A 19637-nucleotide genomic window follows, 5' to 3' on the forward strand; every position below is an offset into this window, starting at 1 on the left:
AGACAAAAAAAAAAAAAAAAATATTTGCTGAGTGGATTGCGTTGTTGTTTGTTCATCTCTCTATCTTCTCTTCTCCCTCCACACACAGAAGCAGCAGCAGCACAGTATCCTTCCTCCTCGTCTTCAAAAAATGGAAGTGGCTCTTCTCTCCTTCTCGTCTTCCTTGTCTCCCCTCTGCCACAAGCGAATCTCAACCGTAACACCCAAAACCTCGAATTCCCCAAACTACCCTCGCCTCCCGGTCATCAGATCCGCCGTGTCTCGTAACAAAAAGGAAGAGACAGTCGAAGCCGTCAAGTCCCATCTCGAGAACTGCCATCTCCTCGCAGCCATCAACTACAAAGGCCTAACCGTCAAGCAGTTTCAAGACCTCCGTAGAACTCTCCCTGACACTACGAAGCTCATCGTAGCCAAGAACACTCTGGTCTTCAAAGCCATTGAAGGTACCAAATGGGAAGCTCTCAAGCCTTGTATGAAAGGCATGAACGCTTGGCTTTTCGTTCAGACTGATGAAATCCCTTCCGCCATCAAACCTTACCGGAGCTTCCAGAAGGAACGCAAGCTTGAAGACAATGACTTTGCTGGTGCCGTCTTCGAAGGTAAGTTCTACGCTCCTGACAATTTCAAAGTTCTCGAGACCATGCCTACTCGTGCTGAGGTCTACGCTAAGCTGCTCGGCGCTCTGCAATCTCCGGCCATTAATCTCGTCTCTACTTTACAAGCACCGGCTATTGAGGTTATCATGGTGCTTAAGGCTTATATCAAGAAGTTGGAGGATGAGAGCAATGCATAATAGTTTATTATAAGTAAGCTTGTACTAATCTTTTCTTTTGGAGAATGTAATGTATCAACAAGGCAAGGCACATTCATTTTGTTTATGACTCAGAAGCACGAATTGTTATTACAGTCACTGGGTTTTATTGAAATGTTGTTTTTTCTTGGACTGCTCTCTCAAGCTAATAACAAAAAGGGTTTTGTTTAGATGTACTTAGAGAGGATTGACTCAACCACTCCCTGAGCTATGGGGTGGTAAGTTTCTCGAGCTTCTGCAAACACCTGCTTCGCGAGTTGCTTCTCTTCTGTTCCACCAGTTTGTGCCAGAGCAGTGAAGAGAGGACGCAGGTACTTCATCCTTCCTACCGCTTTTAGAGCTTTCTCCACTTCCCCATGGTACTCTCTGCACTTTGATGCGATTGCAAGTTGCAGAAACGACACCTTCACTTCGTAGTCCTTTGATTCTGCTAGTCTGTACCGCTTGTCCAAGGCCATAACCTGAATCACCCAATAAGCAAACATGTGTTAGTCATAGGTTTTGGAACCTGATTCCCAATCCTTCCTTGATTGATCCTGCATTCTCAATTACATACAAGACAACAAGATTACATCCTCAGAAAGACAGATAGTTGAAGAGATTTCCTAACTCTAACAAAGCCAAAACTGATATCCACAACCACTAACTCTCCCAAAGCCAAAACCGCAACCATACACTGCCCCAACAGTAATCCAATAGTAACTATTGAGTCTAATTGACTGTTAAGTTAGGCCTTTTTCTCTTCCTTATGAAAGCTTATCAACTCGTTTAACCTAAGTCTAACAACACACCTAACATCTTTCCGTTATCTTAGAGGAAGAAAGAAGTGTAAAAAGTACCTGGGAAGGTTCACATGATTTAGGAAGATTCTCCAAGTACAGCTCCCATTCCTGTCCGTTCCACTCAGCAACCTCATCTTCACTTGGCATCCTTCCTTCCTTAAACTCTTTTGCCAGGGATATGATTTTTGTGTAAATGGTTGAGACTGGTTCATATGCATCTTCTGGTATACCAACTCCCTCAGTCCACAGCTGTAGGTTGATCTCTTTCTCTATTCCAGGGATGTTTGCTTTCAGGAATTCAAGAAATGTATTGGTATCGATGGACTTGAACTTAAAAGTAGCAATGTATTTCTTGAGGAATTCATCAAAAGCAGTCCTTCCAATCTGAAAGTTTTTCCAGTAAATAGGTGACCACGCTTGTAAAGATTACATAAAGAAAGCACTCAAGTAGAGGTGGCAATTCAACTAACCTGACGTTCAATTCGCAGGACAAATTGGAATCCTTTTTCATACGGAACCTGAGAATATACGTCATCTGGATCAACACCTTCTTGGTTGTTCCACAGTTTAGTGCACTCCAAGTTGTCTTTAAATCGTTCCATTTCATCAGTCAAACCCCTCCAACCAATGCCCATGTTCAAAGTAGCTATATCTGCGCCTTGTACAACCTCCACAATTCTCCTCTCTGCGTAAGTTGTGAATCCCTATTGCCATGAACAATCAAAAATAAGCCTTTTCCCATCAACAATGCAGACTCTCAAATCAGACACACAGTTACACATCCTAAGCACAGGACAATTTTTTCCTCTCCTGAAACACAAGCTGAGATAGGAATTTAGAAGAGCTAATCAAGAAAATACCTCATTCAACCAGAAATGTTCATTGTTGATGTTGGTGATCAAGTTCCCAGTCCAGCTATGTGCAAGCTCGTGAGCTACAACTTGAGCCCCAGAGGAGTCTCCTTTGATCACAGTAGGCGTCAGGAAAGTCATCCTTGGATTCTCCATCCCTCCATAAGGAAAACTCGGAGGAAGCACCAACAAGTCAAATCTCTCCCACTCGTAATCACCAAACAGCATCTCCCCTTGCTTGATCATATCCTCAGTTCCTGCAAACTCAAGTGCCGCCGCATCTAGAACCTCAACGGCGGCAGACTCTGCGTATACCCGAGTCCTAGGTCCAACTTCCCTAAACCCTAACTCACCTACGGCGAACGCAAAAAGATAAGGCGGAATAGGCTGTTCCATAGCAAACTCTTCCACGACTCTATCCTCACCAGACCACAGTGACGATCCCAGTGACCCTGCCTCGAGATGTTTAGCCTCCTCAGGAACCGGAAGCCTACGGCGGACGTGGCGAGCTGACATGACGGCAGAGAGCGAATTAGGTATGTTCATAACGACGTCGTAGCGGATCCTCGCGGCGGGAGTGTCCTGGCAAGGGAAAATGGATCTGGCGTGAATCGCTTGACACTGAGTGTAGACATAAGGATGAGATTTGGAGAAGGTTTGAAGCGGAGATAGCCACTGGAGAGCTGAAGCGGAAGGCGAAGTGGAGTAGACGATTAGCACAGAAGACTGACCGGAGAGGACAACGATTACTTGTGTGCCTCGAATTGGATCGGGTGTGGCGGAGACGCGGTGAGGAAGAGAGGCGAGAGTGAGAGGATCGAGAACCGTATCGATTGAAATGGAGCGAGTATCAAGAGAGAGTTCGCCGGAGAAAGCGGAGGAGAGAGTGAGGAGAGCGGAGCCATGGATGATTGAGGAGTTGAAATCGAGGTAGAGAGAGAGAGCGACATGCGTGGTGAGAGGATGAGAAGAATCGGTGAATGAGTGTGGATCAATGGGTGCCATGGCTGATGAAAGAGTGCAAAAAAAAGCTTTGGATTAACAGTACGCTTCGCTTAGGGTTTGAGGGAAAAGGGGCAGTTAGAGAGGTGGAGAAGACGAGAGAGAGCATAAAGCGGGAGAACAACAAAATAAAATTAAAGAAAGAAATTGTTACTTTAGTTTATGTTTTGAGAATAATTTGGGTAATGGAGAATCATTAGAGCATAAAGTTAAAACCGTAAACAGCGATTAAATATGCTAAACCCAAAAGTTAGATGAACCAAAACCACTTAAACCAATGATGAGGATCTGAGATTGCTACTGCCGAGTGTTAATAACTATCGATCGCTCTATTGGGCTTAGGGCCCTGTATTTGTGGGCTTTAACGGGGTCATCTTCTTTGTATCTGTGAGAAATCTAAATGACAAAAAAAGGTGATGATGGAAACATTAATGTGAAATGAAAGATGTTAATCTCGGTCAAAGGATGTTCACATTGTTATGTTTACGACTTACGAGATAACATAATCTACTTATTAGTAGTTCATTGTTATGCATAGATTTGTTTTTCTTGTTGGACCAGCCAGTTAGCCATTTAAGTTTTACCAAGTTAAAAAAAAAAAAGGGTGCCTGATGGTTGACGATTACTTTTGAGAAGAAGAGTCAGAGAACGGGTTCGTGCTCAACTGCTTACGGCACCAATCAACCAACCGGTCAAAACCGACGAACCAGACCCAAATTATATATTATTAAAAAAAAAAAAAACAAAAACAATAACAACAAAGAAAAATTGTAAAAATAAAAATAAAAATGATCCTATAAAACCCTGAAGAAGAACCTTTTTCACATTTTCTTACAATTTTTTTTTTTTTTTTTCTTTGTTCGTGTCTGATTTTCCCAGCCAATTTTGATCTAACTCTCTTCCATGGATCTGTTCTTCTCGTCTTGATCTGGATCGACTTTAATAATTAAAAGACTTTTGTTCTTTTATTTCGATATGTTCTAAAAAAGAGAAACGAACTCTCAAAACTGATTTTGGCCTTTCACTCCTTCCTTTACTCATCTTCTGATCTCGCGACCTAAATTTTAGGGGTTTCTCTTTTTTATTTTATTTTGGGGAGCTCTCAAAATGGTTGGGAGAGTGAAGGTGCCTTGTTGTTCCGTGTGCCACACGCGGTATAACGAAGACGAGAGAGTTCCTCTATTGCTTCAATGCGGCCATGGCTTCTGCAAAGATTGTCTTTCCAAGATGTTCTCTACTTCTTCCGACACTACCCTCACTTGTCCCCGTTGTCGCCACGTGTCTGTTGTTGGTAACTCTGTCCAGGGCTTGCGCAAGAACTACGCTATGCTTGCTCTCATCCACGCCGCTTCCGGCGGCGCTAACTTCGATTGCGATTACACCGACGATGAGGATGAAGACGACGAGGACGATGGTAGCGATGAGGATAGAGCTCGCTCTGCCCGCGGGTTTCTTGCCTCCAGCTCGATTAATAGCTCTTGTGGTCCTGTGATCGAGGTTGGAGCTCACCCGGAGATGAAGCTGGGTAGGCAGATTGGGGAAGAGAGCAGTGGTGGTGGTTTCGGAGGTGTTGAGATGTGGGATGCTACTGTTGCAGGCGGTGGTGGGAGGTGTAAGCACCGTGTGGCGGTGAAAAAGATGACTTTGACTGAGGATATGGATGTAGATTGGATGCAGGGACAGCTTGAGAGCTTGCGGAGAGCGTCCATGTGGTGTAGGAATGTTTGTACTTTCCATGGGGTTGTGAAGATGGAGGGGTCTCTTTGTCTTTTGATGGATAGGTGTTATGGGTCTGTTCAGTCTGAGATGCAACGCAATGAAGGCAGGCTCACTTTGGAGCAGATTTTAAGGTTCCTCTTTGCCTTCTCTTTTACTTCTGTTTTGCCTAATCTCTGCCTTCTACTGTCATCATTTCTGTGCTTAAAGTTTCGATCTTTGATTGCCTGTTTCACACTACTGGAGTAAGTCCGACATTGCTGTTAGATATATATAGGAAGTGCGTAGATTTTAGTGAAAAAAGGCAACTAAAACCTGGTGTCATTTTCGGAGAATCTGCTAAGATGGCTTTACATTTGTATGTTCTGGTGCCGAGCACTCTGATTCTCTTACTAGCTGCAGCCACTTTTCATCTGTTAGTAGACCAAACCTTTTTTTTTGTCCTAGTCCTTACCTTTTTAGTAGTGGAAGCCTTGAGTCTTCTAATTGGAAGATATCTCCATGGTGGTATCATATGCTAATAAATGGGCTGTTGGCATATTTATTTAGCAATTGGAATGTTCCCCGTTTAGTATGAATGTTCATATGGTAATAGACGTTTGCTATGGAAGGCCTACGTTTGCAAGATATCTCTCAGAAAGCTCTTTTGCATTATCATGCTTCCTTCTGAAGTCGATGGCCAGAAATGATTTTTGAAAGAACTGACATATCAAATCATGCAAAAATTGTGTGAATTGTTGTATGGGTTCTAAGATTACCTCCAATTTATTCGTTTGTCTTTCCCCCCATTTTCTGTTGCACTAATGAGTAAATTAGTATTTTGTATTATCCTTTCATGTCGTGCTCATGTTGTTTTAAGTTTTCAACTTAGAATATTCCTTCAGTGACCAACATATGTATTATTCCATTGCTCTTGTTGTGATGTTAAAATTTATACCAAATGTAGATATGGGGCTGATGTTGCTCGAGGGGTTGCAGAACTCCATGCAGCAGGTGTTATATGTATGAATATAAAACCTTCCAATCTTCTTTTGGATGCAAATGGCAATGCTGTGGTTTCTGATTATGGGCTCGCTCCCATCCTAAAGAAGCCAACATGCCAGAAAACTCGACCAGAGTATGATTCCTCAAAGCTCACGCTATACACGGACTGTGTAACACTCAGTCCACACTACACTGCACCAGAGGCTTGGGGGCCAGTGAAAAAACTTTTTTGGGAGGATGCAAGTGGTGTATCTCCAGAGTCGGATGCATGGAGTTTTGGTTGTACGTTAGTAGAGATGTGCACTGGGTCCACACCGTATGTGAAGCCTCTTCCTAGTGGATATTTCATTTGTGTTTTGTGTGTGTCCGCCATTGTGCTAACTATCACTTAATTTTACAGGTGGGATGGTCTTAGTAGAGAAGAGATTTTTCAAGCTGTTGTGAAAGCCCGAAAAGTACCACCACAATATGAACGCATAGTGGGTGTGGGAATTCCTCGAGAACTATGGAAAATGATTGGTGAATGTCTTCAGTTTAAACCGTCGAAAAGACCAACCTTTAATGCCATGCTTGCTACATTTCTTCGTCATCTACAAGAGATACCACGTAGCCCTTCAGCAAGTCCTGATAAGTAAGAGTTTTAAGTCTCTAAGATTACTTTATTTTATGGTCTCCCTGTTTTCATTGCTTCTAAAGAAGACTCTTTCACTTGTGTTAAAAATTAATATTAGCATTAGTAACTGAGATTGTTTGTGTCGTCATGTCTATATTCTTTCGCCTAACAATTTTATGAACCATGTATGATGTAGTGGGATTACCAAAATATGTGAAGTAAACATTGTAGAAGCAACTCGCCCTACTAACAACATAGGGGTCTTTCAGGATAACCCTAACAACCTACATCGGGTTGTTTTGGAAGGAGACTTTGAGGGTGTAAGGTTGGTATCTGTTAGGAATCTAAGTTATTCCTTTCGATTCTGACTAGCTATAAACAACCTATTCTCAAATAACGTTTGTTTGGTTTTTGTTTTGGAGTAGAAATATACTAGCAAAGGCTGCAGCTGGAGGCGGTGGAAGCTCTGTGCGATCTCTATTAGAGGCGCAAAACGCTGATGGTCAATCTGCTCTTCACTTGGCTTGCAGACGTGGCAGTGCTGAACTTGTGGAGGCTATATTGGAGTATGGGGAGGCGAGTGTAGATATTGTGGACAAAGATGGGGATCCTCCTCTTGTCTTTGCTTTAGCAGCTGGGTCTCCACAATGTGTTCATGTTCTCATAAAAAAGGGGGCTAACGTTAGGTCCAGACTGCGAGAAGGATCTGGCCCATCTGTAGCTCATGTGTGTTCTTACCATGGCCAACCTGATTGTATGCGTGTAAGTCTCTATTCCTGAGGAAGCTATCAGTCATTTTAAAGCTTCTACCACAGGATCACAAATTTTCCACTTATGTGAAGTATATCAGATGTGATGCAAGACTTGTATCTATTATCATGTTAATAATTACTTTCTGCTTATTGATACTGTTAATAGGAATTGATGGTAGCTGGAGCTGATCCAAATGCAGTGGATGATGAAGGTGAAACTGTGCTTCATCGAGCTATTGCGAAGAAATACACAGATTGTGCCATTGTTATATTGGAAAATGGGGGCTCTAGATCAATGGCTGTTTCAAATGCTAAGTGCTTGACGTAAGTACAGACCTGAATTCTTTCTATACTAGGTAGACGGCACCGTAAGATCTGGCACTGATAGGGCCGTTTTAAAGCCAGTTCTATTTGGTTTTGTTTCATAGTTCTGATACTCCTATTCTGCATCTATGCTAGATCTTATCTTGATTAGTTGCATTGTATGTGCTTAAACATGTCCGTTATGTTAACCTATTTGGATAAGTCATAATGACCTTAAAGCTGATTTATATGTGATATTATTTATGGTTCTCTTCTTTCTTAGGAAAACATATTTCATTTTGTAAATCTGTGTTTCTGTTGTTTATGCTATAGATCTTTATACTTTTATGTTTGTTTCAGACCGCTACATATGTGTGTAGCAACATGGAATGTTGCTGTTATCAAGAGATGGGTGGAAGTTTCCACTCCAGAAGAAATTTCTCAAGCAATTAATATCCCAAGTCCAGTTGGCACTGCTCTGTGTATGGCTGCTTCTATAAAGAAAGATCATGAAAAGGGTAATGATAAAAAAAAATATCTTTTTTTTGGTAAATTGCTTCCGTGTATCCATGTCCTCTATTCTCGTTCTGTGCGTTGTTGCGATGGCAAATTTAGCGAATAAGACTTTTGTGTTATGTCTATCTGATCTTTTATGAGGACTTCTACAGATCCTTTAATTGTGAGATAGAATGATTACTGTCATATCTATAAGATAAGAAATGTTTGAAGCACATTTCAATGATTTTTATGTAGCAAATCTAAAAGACCAGTCACATGTTGAAATTTTTTTGGATGTTCTGTCTTTGTTCGTTTTATTATATAAATCAGTTTACTTAGCATGTATGCTGCTGCAGAAGGTAGAGAACTGGTTCAGATATTGCTTGCAGCTGGGGCAGATCCGACTGCGCAAGATTCTCAGCATGGGCGGACAGCGTTGCATACTGCTGCTATGGCTAACAATGTGGAACTTGTGAGAGTAAGTTGTATTCCTACCAAATAACGTATTAACGTTGATGTTTTAAAGATAAAAAATAGTATTATGTTTTATCTGTGTTGATAGATATGCTGTTATGGAGCACCATACACTTAAATGCAAGAGTTGAATGCTTTGCCTTTCAAAGAAGTAAATATTATATGGTGTAAATCGAAATTTATAGTGGTAGTTATTGAGAGAAAATAACGAAGACTAGTGTGCCAAATATCTTGTGCGTTGATAGAGTTACATACATTTTACTTATATCATCCATTATAATTTGATAGGTCATTCTAGATGCTGGTGTGAATGCGAACATCCGCAATGTTCACAATACAATTCCTCTTCATATGGCTTTGGCCAGAGGCGCGAACTCCTGTGTTAGCCTACTTTTGGAGTCTGGTTCCGACTGCAATATACAGGTAATATTGCAGGTTCCCTAGGTTTAATGAGTTATTTGTCATCGACACTCTCCTTTATTGCCAAGACTATATTTCTTTTTGTCGTGGAGCCCTTGTATTGAAAATTAGGAGTGCTAAGTTTAACATATCCTAAGGCTAGAACTTTTACTTGTATTTCTTTCTTTGGTTGGTTTCTTACTTGAAATTTGTTAATATGAACCTTCATTTGGTCCTGCATAATGATGATCAGCTAGTTGAATATACAGTCATTAACGTATGTTTTGTATATATATACTAGCTTTATTCTTTTGTCATGAAGATGCTAAACTTAATGATATGCTATTGCTCGAGTCTCTAGTCAATCTGGACGAAAATGTTGACTTGTTGATATAAATACGACTGGTTCTTTGGGTCTATTGTTTCTTATTGTTGTGGTAATGATGATCAGTTCTTTTAATATACTGTAGGTAATAGAAAATAAGTTTGTTTTAGTTTACAATCATCACATCTTTCGTCTATGTTAACTAATGTTTGATATAAGTACTATGGCTCAGAATATATGTTTTTTGCATAAGTAGTGGCAAAGCTTTGTGCATCTAATGTTTGTAGGTTCCACATTGGTGCAGTCAGAGCTGGCTTCCAAGATGTGCTGTTTTTACTTATTTTTTCTGTTTTCATTATTATAGGATGATGAAGGAGACAACGCATTCCATATAGCAGCAGATGCAGCAAAGATGATACGTGAAAACCTTGATTGGTTAATTGTGATGCTTAGAAGTCCTGATGCTGCCGTGGACGTCAGAAACCACAGGCAAGCACTAATTTGATGCTACTACAAATATTATATATTGAAACAAAGGTGTATATTCATTAAGCTGTGGTAATGTTAGTTTCCTGTCCGGGGTTGTTAAATCCACTCACACAAAATTTACTTTAGAAGCTAGCGTTTTGAATTGTCATTACCCTTTTCTTCCTGTGATCATACTTTATATAATTTGTATAAATATTGAATAACAGTGGCAAGACAGTACGTGACTTTTTAGAAGCCCTTCCAAGAGAATGGATTTCGGAGGATCTGATGGAGGCACTATTAAAAAGGGGAGTTCATTTATCACCTACAATGTGAGGACAACTTCTTAAATCTTTCTGCTGATATGCACCTCTTTTCTCAGTTATCTTACGCTGATTTTAAATTCTCAGCTATGAGGTAGGGGATTGGGTGAAGTTCAAGAGAGGCATAACAACACCCTTACATGGATGGCAAGGTGCTAAGCCTAAGAGTGTTGGGTTTGTGCAAACCATTCTCGAGAAGGAGGACATGATTGTCGCATTTTGTTCTGGGGAAGCTCGTGTGTTGGCAAATGAAGTTGTTAAGCTGATTCCGTTGGACAGGGGCCAGCATGTAAGACTCAGAGCAGATGTCAAAGAGCCAAGGTTTGTTAGTACTCTCCGTGTAGTATACACATTTCCTAGGCCTGATATCTTGGATGAAACATTTTCTACTATGTAAAAGCTTCCTCTTTGTCTTTTCTAGTTCTAATTCTGCCAAAATGGTCAAGTTGGAGCCGTAGCTGTTAGAAATTATGGTGTAACTTATTTACCAAAGTCATAACCATATATGGTGTTGATTGATTCTATTTTAGGTTTGGTTGGCGTGGCCAATCACGTGATAGTGTCGGTACTGTCTTATGTGTTGATGAGGATGGGATCTTACGAGTTGGTTTTCCTGGAGCATCTCGAGGCTGGAAAGCTGATCCTGCCGAAATGGAACGCGTGGAAGAGTTCAAAGTCGGGGATTGGGTCCGTATCCGTCAGAATCTGACCTCAGCAAAACATGGTTTTGGATCTGTGGTCCCAGGGAGTATGGGGATTGTTTATTGTGTAAGGCCAGATAGCAGCCTCCTTGTGGAGTTAAGTTATCTTCCAAATCCCTGGCATTGTGAACCCGAGGAAGTTGAACCTGTTGCTCCCTTTAGGGTAATATGTTTATTTTGTAAATTTCTTACAGACAGTTCATACTTTCATATCAGAAGTTCAACCCAACAGTTTTCTTAATATTATAGATTGGTGATCGGGTGTGCGTAAAGCGGTCAGTTGCCGAACCTCGATATGCTTGGGGTGGGGAGACCCATCACAGTGTTGGCAAAATTAGTGAAATAGAGAATGATGGTCTCCTTATAATTGAAATACCGAACCGACCTATTCCGTGGCAGGCAGATCCTTCGGACATGGAAAAGATTGATGATTTCAAGGTAAAGCTGGTTTTCTCTGGGAGTCACAAGGATGAGGATATTTGATTGTCTTTTCTTAAAATGCATCTCAGTTAGATGTGCAGCTTGTCAAGAGCTTTGATTCTTTTAACACTGAGCTTTGTACCACGAGCAGGTTGGCGACTGGGTCAGAGTGAAGGCTTCTGTGTCTTCCCCGAAATATGGATGGGAGGACATTACTCGAAACAGTATTGGCGTTATGCACAGCTTAGACGAGGATGGTGATGTGGGTATAGCTTTCTGTTTTAGGAGCAAGCCTTTTTCATGTTCTGTGACAGATGTTGAAAAGGTTGTACCCTTTCATGTGGGAGAAGAGATTCATATGACTCCATCTATTACCCAACCACGACTTGGATGGTCAAATGAGACTCCAGCAACTATTGGTAAAATAATGAGAATCGACATGGATGGGACTCTGAGTGTAAGTTTCTGAAATGGATCATTTCCCCTCGATTGATTGGGCTCTCCTTAGTTTTTGTTTTTCAGCATTCATTTAATATCGAGGGTTGGATTGTTTTTGTTTTCTTGTAGGCACAGGTGACTGGTAGACAGACATTGTGGAGAGTCTCACCTGGAGATGCAGAGCTGCTCTCAGGTTTTGAAGTCGGTGATTGGGTGCGCTCAAAGCCAAGCCTGGGAAACAGACCAAGCTATGATTGGTTTAGTGTAGGAAGGGAGAGTATTGCTGTCGTTCATAGCATACAGGAAACAGGTTACTTAGAGTTGGCTTGTTGTTTCCGGAAAGGAAGATGGAGTACTCACTACACAGATTTAGAGAAGATTCCAGCTCTCAAAGTGGGCCAGTTTGTGCACTTCCAGAAGGGTTTAACAGAACCAAGATGGGGTTGGAGAGGAGCCAAGCCCGATTCACGAGGCATCATAACCACTGTTCATGCTGATGCAGAGGTAAGGGTTGCTTTCTTCGGATTGCCTGGGTTGTGGAGAGGAGATCCAGCAGACTTGGAAGTGGAACCTATGTTTGAGGTTGGAAAATGGGTAAAACTTAGAGAAGGTGCTCCTAGTTGGAAATCCGCTGGACCAGGAAGTGTTGGTGTAGTGCATGGAGTAGGATATGAGGGAGACGAATGGGATGGTACGACTTCCGTTTCGTTTTGTGGCGAGCAAGAAAGATGGGCGGGCTCCTCTTCGCACCTAGAGAAAGCAAAGAAGCTTGTGGTTGGACAAAAAACTCGGGTCAAACTGGCAGTGAAACAGCCTAGGTTTGGGTGGTCAGGTCATAGCCATGGGAGTATAGGAACCATAGCAGCCATTGATGCGGATGGTAAGCTACGGATATACACACCAGCCGGTTCTAAAACGTGGATGCTTGACCCATCAGAAGTGGAAACCATAGAAGAAGAAGAGCTCAGGATTGGGGACTGGGTTAGGGTTAAGGCGAGCATCACAACACCCACTTACCAGTGGGGAGAGGTCAATCCTTCTAGCATAGGGGTGGTTCACAGAATGGAGGATGGAGACTTATGGGTATCTTTCTGTTTCCTAGACAGGCTATGGCTATGCAAAGCCGGAGAACTGGAACGTATAAGACCATTCAGAATTGGAGACCGGGTTAAGATAAAGGATGGGCTGGTTACACCTCGGTGGGGTTGGGGAATGGAGACCCATGCAAGTAAAGGACATGTTGTGGGAGTGGATGCAAATGGGAAACTGAGAATAAAATTCCTCTGGAGAGAAGGGCGGCCATGGATTGGTGATCCTGCAGATATCGTTCTAGATGAAACTTCTGGCTGAATCTCCCAATGTATGATTATGTTTTGAATCTGGAAGATTGGTCATTAGGCGATGCATGAGGCTGCTCTGTCCATTATAAGACATAAAAGCTCACAAAGCCCTTGTGCCAACAGGTCCGGTAATCTATATCTTATATCTATCTCTCATGATGATTTATTAATATTTTTGTTAATAAAGTTAAACTATAGAGTGGTAGGAGATATTTAGGGTGTATCATCAGTATTATGTCTAGACACCACTTTCAGATCTCAGGTCTCTTTTTGTTTATATGTTTTTTTCTTTCTTTTTGTATAAAATAATGAATCGCATGTACGGACAGCTTTCGTTAGTAGTATTAACATGTCTTTTTGAATGAGCTTAGCCTATAATATTACTGTTTGAGGAACAAAAGCATTGGGAAGTAAGTCGGATGTGCACAAGAAACGACCCTGTCCTTAAAACTATACTTTAAATACTGAGCTATGAACTTTTTTTCGTTTCTCGTCAGTCCTCACGTTCTATATAGTATTGTTCAAGTAAACAATGAACTTCACATAATATAGCAAAAAAAAGGAACAAGGAGAACAAAATTCCTATGTTGAAAAAAATGAATGGTAGAACGAAGAGATGTCCTTGTCCTGGTACCATTTACAGAAGCCTTCTTCCAAGGCATATTTCATCCATGTGTGCCTACATTTCTCTAGTGCCTCAGGAACTGTGAGCCATGTTCGAGTTCTCAATTCATGTTCTGGCCATGACTCCAGCTCTTCTTTCACATACAGTGCGTACATTGCCGCTTTACATACACCATCAGGGCTAAACTCGTCTTGGTGACTCTTGCTCTTGAACTCGTATTCTCCCAACAAATCCTGCAAATTATATCTACAGATTCAGAACGAAGTATGTGTGTTTTCCTAGCCATTACAGATGTTATCATGGGCCAAAAAGGTAGCTCTGTCCAGGGAGAGGCTCGACCAGTCTACCTACTTGTAGCACATCCTAACATCCATACTTGGCATGCAAAAGATGTAAAAAGATGGGTGTGGATCAAAGGTTTCACCATTAAAATCCCCCGAACTCCTGCTTCTTCGACAGCTTCCCTGACTGTCTCATCATTCTCCCAGCCTTCCTATATCAATCGAATTATATATGAAACTTAGTTAAATACAGACGGTGAGTAACTGGCATAACTCTAAATGATTCTAAACACCAATGCAATTCGAGAAATCGAGATACCCAACAGATCTAGGGTTTCGAATTTAAGATTTGTATTCCCTCCTAAATTAAACTTAGGTTTTTTTTTTGCTCAGTAAAGAGTATTGAGAGGAGATAAGCTCTGTGTCTGAATGTCACCAAGGTCTATTTTTTTCTTTTTATTTGTGTAAAATAAGAATGTTGTTGTTACAAACATACAATGAAAACTGTATGCTGTTTACAAATTTCTCAATAGAACTATACACCAAACCTATTACTTACATTACATATATCCTTTTATTTCTCCACTGACAACAATGGCTCTTGCAGCAGCGCTTTGAAGGAGGATGAATTGTTGTCACTCCCATACCTTCTCGAGAAACTTGTTTTCTTGTCTTCCAAGTTAGAGCTCTGTACGTATTGTAGACACACCTGTACTGCGTCGTGTACTCTCACAAAGTACCATTCTTTGCCAACAAGCTCCACCATTCCTGATCTTGCTATTGTCAGGTGAACATCTTTGTTCGGGTTTGATATCGCTAGCTGGATGTCCCTTGTTTTGTACTCTTGGTACAGTTCTTTCAAGGCTTCCACCGCGCTCGAGTCTATGTGTGTAACAGGAGACATCTCCAGGATTACAAAATTGATTCTCTCTACCTCCAGTCCCCGGTTTGTGTATTTGTCAACAGCTACTTCATATTCTCTTAGTCTGCATTTTCAAATACATGGGGTTTGTTAGTCTTTCTAAAGATTCATACAACAACGATAAATAAAATAAATGCCTCTCTCACCTGTCCTTGATGTAACTTATGTTGGCAAAGTAAATAGGAGCATCGATTCGGACTATCACTATCCCGTTGTATGTGTAAGCCTCTGGATACTGCTTTATGTTTCTGTACACAGTGGTGCCTGGAAGACGCCCCAAGACAGCTACCAGGAGAATAATCAAGATAACAAATGAAACCAAGTTAGAAAACTAGGCTGTTTCAATAAGCATGTGATGTGAGAGGCGATTGAACGGAATTCCTCTTACCAATGTGAGGGTTTGCAGACTCGTGGATCACGAATGCTAGTGAAAAACCAACCTAAAATTGCAAGCATTGCAACTGCGTGAGTCTTTCATACATACATTAATTAGATGAATGTGAACATAAGAAGAGTATCTAAATACTCACACCAACAAGGACACCGATCTCTATTCCAAAGAACAATGTTGTTGTGCTAGTGATGGTCCAAAGCGTAAAATCCCTCTTGTCCACACGCCACAGGAAAATAGCTTCGTCATAGTCCACCTAATGATAAGAATCCGAAAAGTACATGTACAAATAAGAAACCAGAAGCCAAATTCATCTTCGCTTCTTGGCAGGTGGGTTTACATGAACTTACCAAGCCGCTAACGGCAGATATCACTATTGCTGCCAAAGCACACTGAATTCGAAAGAGAGAAGCGACAGAGTGAAAGTTAAGAGCCACAATCTAGTTTCGCCGTGCAGAAAGAGCATCAAGTACTGGAAATTGAAATATTCACCACAGGCAGACAGACCTGGGGTATGTATTTAAACATTGGTGTCAAGAAGAGTAGAGAACATCCAATAATGATTCCTGTTATTAGTCCTGATAGGCCAGTCTTAGCTTCACTTTCATTATTCACAGCTGACCTAGAAAAGGATCCTACATTTTGCATTCAGGACATTCACAGATTATGTCAATTAACTTTTAAATGTATATATTTATGAAATATATAACAGGTTATATCCGTATCGTCAATTACAAATGGCTTTATCATCTCAAGATAACGTACCTGTAGATGGGTATGCGGAAAATAGTGACCCCAATATATTTGCAACACCAAGACCAAACAACTGTCCAGTGAAGGTAGAAACATGTGAGTTTTCAGTGAAAACCGCCGTAAATGAAAAAGAAGAAAGAACCGAAGTCCATAACAATTGGGCTCCTACTCAAGCTTCTTAAGTCAAGTACAATACCTCTGAATTTGAATCTAACACATATCTGTTTTTCGCTGCAAGTGCTTTGGCAATTCCCACAGATTCCTGGATACAAAATGTAGAACTAGTTTATTAGAGAACGACATAACATAATATCAATTGACATGCTTTACTTATCCAAATCTATACAAGAAATTATATTCTTCTGTTTTCGTAGAAAGTCAGATAAACCATCTCCATTTGTTTATAGTTTCTCATGATTAGGTTCAGCTCTGCCGTTCCCATATGCCTACTTTGATAAAAAAATAATGATGTTGATGTCTCACCAATATGGCAACACCAGTAATGAGAGCTGATGTTGGAAGCAATGTTTTTGCATGATCAAAACTTCTTGGGAAAGAAAATGTTGGAAGGCCCTGAGGTATTTCTCCCACCTGAAACATACTAAATTTTGCTATTACTGCAATCACTTAACCATTATGTAGCTCAACAAGGAAACTAAGGTAAATTTAGTTTCTTTCGTCAGCGATCTGACCAGAGAGATGGAAGGCGGATGAAACACTTTTGCAATGGTTGTACCGAGCACAATCCCTGTGAGTGGCGCAGCTGCTCGTAAGAATTGAAGTTCCTTCTTTGCTTTTCCCTGCCATGCAATACCATAACCTTATTACCATATTATATAACGGAAAGTTATACTTCCCTAGTAACTCTGAAAAGATCAAAGCTCATACCACATGCTTCATCACTTGAAGGATCACCAGAATGAGAGATCCCATCAAGAAAGGTGGCCATTGAAACTACAAAGCAGAAAAGATCCATATAAACAAAGTAAAAAATAAGTAGAAACAAAATGCTTTCTTTAACAAAACTGATTCATGATATACAAGCAAAATCATCATACCATGACGATTCAAAGTATAGTCTAAGCTACATAAGGATATAGGGAGAACCAGATATACTAAAAGTTACACCAGCAGGTACTTACAGTTCTTGAGGCAGTGGATAGAAAAAGAATACGCAGATCGAAATATAAAGAGGTTTTAAAACAATCTCAGTCTAGATGATACTTATAGAACCCGATTTGAAGACCTTAGCCAAAGAGGAAACTGTTTCTTTGAACAGTCTAAAGCTGGAAATGGAAGTTTCACCTTATCAGCTCCAGCTATTATGCTCTCTACAATTGGGACAATCTTGCTGCTCCGGGCAATGCTATACCCCAGGAAATATTTTATTTGAGATAACCCAATCACAATGGCCGAAGCACTTGTAAATCCAGATATGACAGAGTGACTTATGAATCGTATAAGCCATCCAAGCCTGGATTGAAATCACAAACAAGGGAATGCAACATGGCACAATTAGAGGACTTCTGCTTTTAACAGATATCAGTTACGTTGTTCCCTTCGCCTAATTTCTAAAGAAAACATATAGTATTACCTCAAGAGTCCCATGATGCACTCCAAAACTCCAACCAAAAACGCCAACAAAATGGCCAATTCAATATGTAGTTCCTCATTTGTATCAGCGATTCCACCCAAAGCATTAGAAACAAGAAGAGACACCAACGCAACAGGTCCAATTGCAAGCTGACGAGATGAGCCGAATACGGCATACACAAATATCGGCACAAAAGACGAATCTGCATCAAATAATTCATAAAATTGAAACATGAATAGGCTTGTGAAGAGCAGAAGAACTCCATAGCATTCTCTGAATTGACAAGAAGCTTACATAAACCATATATTGGTGGAAGACCAGCTAGTTTCGCATACGACATTGCCTAACATCAAATCAAAAACTCCACAAGCTTCAGAGTTGATATATATGGAAACAAATCTGAAGATATTATACGAAACTGAGAGAGAGAAAAATATAATAGACCTGGGGAACAAGCATTATACCGACGGTGATACCAGCCATGAGATCGAGCTTTAAATACTCTTTCCATTTGTAAGTTCGAATCCATCGGAAACAAGGAAACAGAGTATCGACCCAATCGACGATCCTCATACGCTTGATCTTGGCCGTCCATCCTGAGAAGATATCGTCGAAAGGGATTGAAGGAGGACGAGCTTCGTTAGAGGTGTCCGGATGCTGAAGCGGGATGACCTTAACGGGTCGGGTTTGACCCGGAGGTTTGAGCGGAGAAGAAGATGAAGAAGACGAACCGGTTCCGGATCTAGAAACAAGGCTGGTTAGGTCCTTGACGCTGAGAGATGCGTAGGACATGATGATGATGATGATCTATCTATGCGCTCATACGGTTGGCGCACTTTTAGAAACGGATCCGTTGCTCTGAGAAGAGAGAATGACCAATAAAATTAAAGTGATTCCACAAACCCAACCCTTCTTTACTCTCTCTCTCTAGTGCTGTGTGGTCAATTCTAATTTTTTTTTTTGTTTCAAACTAACTTTTAAAAAAAAATATTATTATTATTTTTATCTAAACAAATCAAAAATAGATTTGTTTATACAGTTGATACCATTATTGATTTGTTATGGCATGAATAAAAGCTAATATATTAAAAATAGATGAACTCTATAATAGAGGTAACTTTTGCTCCAATGGATACCTCTATTTTTTTCCTCTAAAAAAGAATATTTTGTAGAGATTCCTTTTTTATTTTACTATTAATACCTTTTACTAATAAAAGTTGCAAACTGACCCATTTATTTTAGTATTTGTAAAACTTTCATAAAATTATGATATTATTTAAAATTTTAACATTCATAAATATTATTTAAATATCACATTTATTAAAAGAAATACATTGCATCATATAAAAATAATGTTATTGGTGGATCCAGAAGTAATTTACCAGAATATTAAATAATTAGTTTTTGTTGTATTAAAAATAATGTTATGGCATGAATAAAAGCTAATATATTTAAGTTATTTATATTTAATAAAATTTTATATAAATTTTCTTTTAATTTTATAATCAATTATCCTATTAATATACTTCATTAAATTATTATTAAACTATTTAAATATATATTTTATTTATTTTGATCATAAATATAAAAATGTTAAAAGTTCAAGGACCATTTTATAAATAAAAAAGTTCAACTCTATTATAGAGGAAAAAATAGAGTTCCTCTATATATAGAGGAAAAAATAGAGATCTCTATTATAGAGGTAGAAATAGAGATGGGTTGGAGTAGATTTTACTTTAAAATAGAGTTAAAAAGCAAATATAGAGGTGGATTGGAGATGCCATTAGAAGCCTAATTAGATTACGATTACGATGACGTTTAAATTTTGTTATTACAAAATATGTTTTTGAATTAAATTACGTTAAGAGCAA

The 19637-nt window shown here is 40.0% G+C and overlaps 4 protein-coding genes across 5 annotated transcripts; 2 read left to right on the forward strand and 2 right to left on the reverse strand.

Moving 5' to 3' along the window:
* Positions 1 to 130: 130 nt before the first annotated feature.
* LOC104769571 (large ribosomal subunit protein uL10c) lies at positions 131 to 939 on the forward strand. The gene has a single exon (XM_010493810.3). The coding sequence runs from the start codon at positions 131 to 133 to the stop codon at positions 791 to 793; it is 663 nt and encodes a 220-aa protein (XP_010492112.1). The 3' UTR covers positions 794 to 939.
* LOC104769569 (leucine aminopeptidase) lies at positions 797 to 3931 on the reverse strand. Its single transcript, XM_010493809.3, has 4 exons — positions 2454 to 3931; positions 2064 to 2297; positions 1651 to 1977; positions 797 to 1272 (listed from the first exon to the last, which is right to left on the reverse strand). Exons 1-4 carry the CDS (start codon positions 3447 to 3449, stop codon positions 979 to 981), a joined length of 1851 nt encoding a protein of 616 aa, XP_010492111.1. The 5' UTR covers positions 3450 to 3931; the 3' UTR covers positions 797 to 978.
* A 265-nt stretch (positions 3932 to 4196) lies between these two features.
* On the forward strand, positions 4197 to 13562 carry LOC104769572 (E3 ubiquitin-protein ligase KEG). 2 transcript variants are annotated; one of them, XM_010493811.3, is made up of 16 exons: positions 4197 to 5296; positions 6109 to 6462; positions 6547 to 6777; positions 6956 to 7084; positions 7185 to 7521; positions 7678 to 7835; positions 8175 to 8332; positions 8669 to 8790; positions 9075 to 9209; positions 9875 to 9999; positions 10206 to 10310; positions 10389 to 10622; positions 10832 to 11165; positions 11252 to 11440; positions 11574 to 11879; positions 11990 to 13562. In XM_010493811.3, the coding sequence occupies exons 1-16, from the start codon at positions 4554 to 4556 to the stop codon at positions 13208 to 13210; spliced, it is 4881 nt and encodes a 1626-aa protein (XP_010492113.1). In that variant the 5' UTR covers positions 4197 to 4553; the 3' UTR covers positions 13211 to 13562. The 2 variants fall into 2 exon arrangements, with proteins under 2 accessions (XP_010492113.1, XP_010492114.1); XM_010493812.3 differs by having other exon boundaries at positions 4198 to 5296; positions 8672 to 8790.
* Positions 13563 to 14536: 974 nt separating this feature from the next.
* Positions 14537 to 18838, reverse strand: LOC104769573 (sulfate transporter 4.1, chloroplastic). The gene is made up of 15 exons (XM_010493813.3): positions 18211 to 18838; positions 18061 to 18109; positions 17767 to 17968; positions 17478 to 17646; positions 17061 to 17126; positions 16865 to 16972; positions 16656 to 16763; positions 16369 to 16434; positions 16185 to 16245; positions 15927 to 16054; positions 15770 to 15811; positions 15559 to 15675; positions 15417 to 15468; positions 15175 to 15313; positions 14537 to 15092 (listed from the first exon to the last, which is right to left on the reverse strand). Exons 1-15 carry the CDS (start codon positions 18556 to 18558, stop codon positions 14681 to 14683), a joined length of 2067 nt encoding a protein of 688 aa, XP_010492115.2. The 5' UTR covers positions 18559 to 18838; the 3' UTR covers positions 14537 to 14680.
* Between the last annotated feature and the right edge of the window lie 799 nt (positions 18839 to 19637).

Source organism: Camelina sativa, chromosome 20 (genome assembly GCF_030686135.1).
Source record: "Camelina sativa cultivar CO46 ecotype springtype chromosome 20, ASM3068613v1".
Classification (NCBI taxonomy): Eukaryota; Viridiplantae; Streptophyta; class Magnoliopsida; order Brassicales; family Brassicaceae; genus Camelina; species Camelina sativa.

Bases quoted from the DNA above. Each gene is read 5' to 3' on its own strand.
- LOC104769571 (XM_010493810.3), top strand. From the start codon at position 131: ATGGAAGTGGCTCTTCTCTCCTTCTCGTCTTCCTTGTCTCCCCTCTGC.
- LOC104769569 (XM_010493809.3), bottom strand. From the start codon at position 3,449: ATGGCACCCATTGATCCACACTCATTCACCGATTCTTCTCATCCTCTC. The intron at 1,978-2,063 runs GTTAGTTGAATT...AAAAACTTTCAG, and splicing joins TCCTGCGAATTGAACGTCAG to ATTGGAAGGACTGCTTTTGA. The intron at 1,273-1,650 runs GTACTTTTTACA...TGGGTGATTCAG, and splicing joins AATCATGTGAACCTTCCCAG to GTTATGGCCTTGGACAAGCG.
- LOC104769572 (XM_010493811.3), top strand. From the start codon at position 4,554: ATGGTTGGGAGAGTGAAGGTGCCTTGTTGTTCCGTGTGCCACACGCGG. The intron at 10,311-10,388 runs GTGAGGACAACT...TTAAATTCTCAG, and splicing joins GTTCATTTATCACCTACAAT to CTATGAGGTAGGGGATTGGG. The intron at 10,623-10,831 runs GTTTGTTAGTAC...ATTCTATTTTAG, and splicing joins GCAGATGTCAAAGAGCCAAG to GTTTGGTTGGCGTGGCCAAT.
- LOC104769573 (XM_010493813.3), bottom strand. From the start codon at position 18,558: ATGTCCTACGCATCTCTCAGCGTCAAGGACCTAACCAGCCTTGTTTCT. The intron at 17,969-18,060 runs GTAAGCTTCTTG...TATTTGATGCAG, and splicing joins TCCACCAATATATGGTTTAT to ATTCGTCTTTTGTGCCGATA. The intron at 17,647-17,766 runs GTAATACTATAT...ATTTCAATCCAG, and splicing joins TGCATCATGGGACTCTTGAG to GCTTGGATGGCTTATACGAT.